We start from the raw sequence: 3,251 nt of genomic DNA on the forward strand, positions 1-3,251 counted from the left end.
TGGCCCCTGTAAGGGACAGGCTGGAGTTATTTCTGGCTCTTGAGGTGGCATTTGGCACCAAGGGGCTCAAGAGCATGTGTGAGTATGTGTGTAAGGCACATGGTGCGGCATGTAAAAACACACCTAGGGAGAAAGTCTCAAGAGAGATTAGATTAAAAGAAAATATAATTAAACACAGAGAGCATCCTGTCTCTTACTCAGCTCTCCTTGCATAACACTTGGGACCAGCTGCATTCACAGATGGCTGCTTGCTGTCAAAGTCATTTGCTGGGCACCTGTTGGAAAAACTGCCAGGTCAGCACAGAACCAATTGCACTGGCATCTTTCCTTGTAGTGAGATTTAAAAGTCTAGAGGAAAAAATTGCTGAGAGTTCTTGCAGCTCCCTAGATGTGCCTGTGATGCCTCCTGCTACCAAATCCTCCCCATGGACTCCTGTGGGTGACTGTGATGGGGACAAGGATGTAACAGTGGCCCAAAGGGTCTCCAGGGCTCAAGTGGCACCTGGCAGGGGAGGTTGCACATCCCCATCTGGGAGCACAGGCATGGCTGCTGCTGGGCCAGGGGGAGCAGGACAGGAGCCGCTGCTGTCCCTGGTCCCTCTCAAAGGTCTGAGACTCTTGTGAGTGGCGGAACAGCAGAGAGCTCCACAGCCGTGGAGAGATACCCAGGCAAGCAGGGTGCCTTCCTCTGCCTGGGTGAGCAGACAAGTCACAGCCCATCTCCAGCTTCGTACCAGCTGCAGATCTAAGGCAGCTGACTGGCCTGCCAAAAAAACAAAGCATGTTGAAGACCAGGGAGTGGCTTGTGCTGGTGCTGAATAATGATGAGCCCAGCCTGCTTATAAAGGGATGAGGCAGAGAGCTCACTACAGAGCTGTTGTTGCAGCCCTGGCCCTCCGCAGAGCACCACGCCGTCTCGTCAGCCAAGGTATGTTTCTGAATTAAGAGATTCAAAATGGGAACTGTGTTTGTGTCCAAAGTGGGGCCTGTGCCCTGTGGCTGGACACAGACCGGGCTTTTCTTTTAAACTTGGGCAAAATGCTGCCGCTGCTCCTGTGAAGGAGTTTCTGGCCAGGGAAGCAGAGCAGCCCCGTGCTGCAGGGTCTGTAGGTGTCAGCCTGCCCCAAGCAGAGCCCAAAGCACGTGGGCAGCATCCTGGCCCCAGGGACTGCTCAGGGTGAGCAGCACAGCTCCTGCCTCTGCTCCTCAGGAAAACGTGTCCTTTCCCTCCTCACATGTTTTGGGGGTTGGTTCATGATTTAGTAGGTGCTGATTTTAGTCTCAACCAACTTCCCTGCCTTGCAGTGCTGTGTGCATCCCAGCACATGAAGATCCCCCCAGCTCTGCAGGCAGCTGCACTGCCCCTCCCGACATCTTGCAGTGCCAGGCAGCTTTGGAGTCCATTGGGATGTGTCCCCGGGCCCCAGTTCTGCCCTGGTTCTGGAGCATGTTCCTTGTGCATTTCCCCACGCGTCACCTTTGGACAGGTGACAATGCTCCTGAACGTCTTGAGTGCTATCACCCCTGCATCTCGGTTGTTGTCAGGTGTTGCTGATGGGTACAAGTGCTCTCACCAGGTGTTGCCTTGATTCCCACAGAGCTGCGGGGCACAGCCTGACCACACGCAGGGCTTGAGGACTTTTTGGGCTAGGGACTTACTGAGCACAGTGCCTCTGTGCTTTTTCTCCTTGCTGTGCCCCTGAGGTGCCCTGCTGCAGATGTCCTTCTTGCCATATTGCACACAAAGTTCTGCTGCAGGGAGGCCCCATCTCAGCTATTTTCCTCCTCTCCAGGTCCATTTCCCGCCCGCATCGCGGAGCAGCCATGCTGGGCACAGCAGTGCAGCTCTCGGTCCTGCTCAGCCTCCTGGGCCTTGGGAAAGGCCAGATGTTTCACATGGGACCATGCCCAGATCCATCAGTCCAAGAAGAGTTCAATATCAACAAGGTGTGGAAAGCTTTCTAATAATCTGATGGTGGGCAGCGAGTTAGGCTAAGAGGGCGTGGGACTGATGGCAAAGCCCCTGGGGGCAGGGGCTGGGGGGTGGCTGGTCCAGTCTCCGGAGCTGCCAGCGCAGCTCTGTGGCTCCACTAACCCCCCCACAGCCTCTTGTGCCACAGAGGGGGATGCTCGAACAAACCAAGCAGGCAAAACTGTGCTAGCAACCAAGCCAGGCTGCTCTGCCTCAGCCCTCTAGTGCCTAAAGTGTCTCTCTGGACTTTCTTTTATCAGTATTTGGGGAAATGGTACGAGATAGAGAAGCTGCCCTCAAGTTTTGAGAAAGGAAGCTGCGTCCAGGCAAATTATTCATTGAAGGAGAACGGGAAGTTCAAGGTGATCAACAAGGAGCTGCTGTAAGTGTTTGCGTTCAAGCCATGTCCTTGCTGCAGTGGTGGCACTCCTGTCATCTCTCTTGCCATCCTGGGGGGTAATTTTTCTCCAGATTGCCTGTTTTGGGGTCTGGGGGTGCTGGAAGAGGCACCCCTTGGTTGCAGTAGCTCTGGGTGTATAATGTGCGTTGCTGTGGTTATGGCAGAGATGTGGGTCCCGGGTTTCTGCCAGTGCTTCCCTGGGGTTCACCAGGTCTCTGTCTCATTGTCCAAGGTAAGTAGTGAGAAAATAGATGAAACACACATGATGACCCCAGTGTGACATAGCCTGGGTCTTCGCCTTGACTGGTTTGTGATCCCTGAGTGACGGCTGATGGCTGAGGAGCTGAATGCCTGAGGTTCCATCTGAGGGGTCACAGTGATGGTTATGGGATGGCAGCCACCACCCTGTGCCCCTGTGTGCTGAGAGGAACCTGTGCCCTGTGCTCGTCTCTGATCCGAAGTAAAGGGACCCAAGGCAAAGGGGCAGGGAAGGTAAAGCACACGAGTTATTTTAATTAAGCAACTATTTGTCAGCCTTTTTCTGGGGAATTTACCTTGCACTGGCAGTAGCTGCTGTGTAAGGGGATTGGAAGTCGCTGCCAGTTTGAATCAGGGAGCCAAGCGGGGTCACTGATTGTTCCCTGTATTACACTTGATGGTTTGCAGCTATCCCGAGCCCTCATGGCTTGCTGCACGGACAGATGCAGATACTAATTCATCTGCTGTGGGGTGCTGCTGCGAGGGGCTGAATGAAGGCGAGGCAGCGAGCGGCGAGCGCAGCGCTGTCCCCTGCGCTCCTGGCATGGCATGGGGACTTTGTTCTGGCTCACAATGAGAACAAGGCGGCGACACATCCCTGGTGTCGGGCGGAGAGTAGCG

General features: G+C 54.7%; 1 protein-coding gene across 1 annotated transcript; it reads left to right on the forward strand.

The window, feature by feature from the left end:
* The first annotated feature begins 1,824 nt into the window (after positions 1-1,824).
* LOC103776651 (apolipoprotein D-like) lies at positions 1,825-2,358 on the forward strand. Its single transcript, XM_008944169.1, has 2 exons — positions 1,825-1,947; positions 2,233-2,358. Exons 1-2 carry the CDS (start codon positions 1,825-1,827, stop codon positions 2,356-2,358), a joined length of 249 nt encoding a protein of 82 aa, XP_008942417.1.
* Positions 2,359-3,251: the final 893 nt, after the last annotated feature.

Source organism: Merops nubicus, unplaced genomic scaffold (genome assembly GCF_000691845.1).
Source record: "Merops nubicus isolate BGI_N331 unplaced genomic scaffold, ASM69184v1 Scaffold53737, whole genome shotgun sequence".
Classification (NCBI taxonomy): Eukaryota; Metazoa; Chordata; class Aves; order Coraciiformes; family Meropidae; genus Merops; species Merops nubicus.

Excerpts from the sequence above, each read along its gene's own strand:
- LOC103776651 (XM_008944169.1), top strand. The coding sequence starts at position 1,825 with ATGCTGGGCACAGCAGTGCAGCTCTCGGTCCTGCTCAGCCTCCTGGGC. Across the intron at positions 1,948-2,232 it reads AAGAGTTCAATATCAACAAG|TATTTGGGGAAATGGTACGA; the intron begins GTGTGGAAAGCT and ends TTCTTTTATCAG.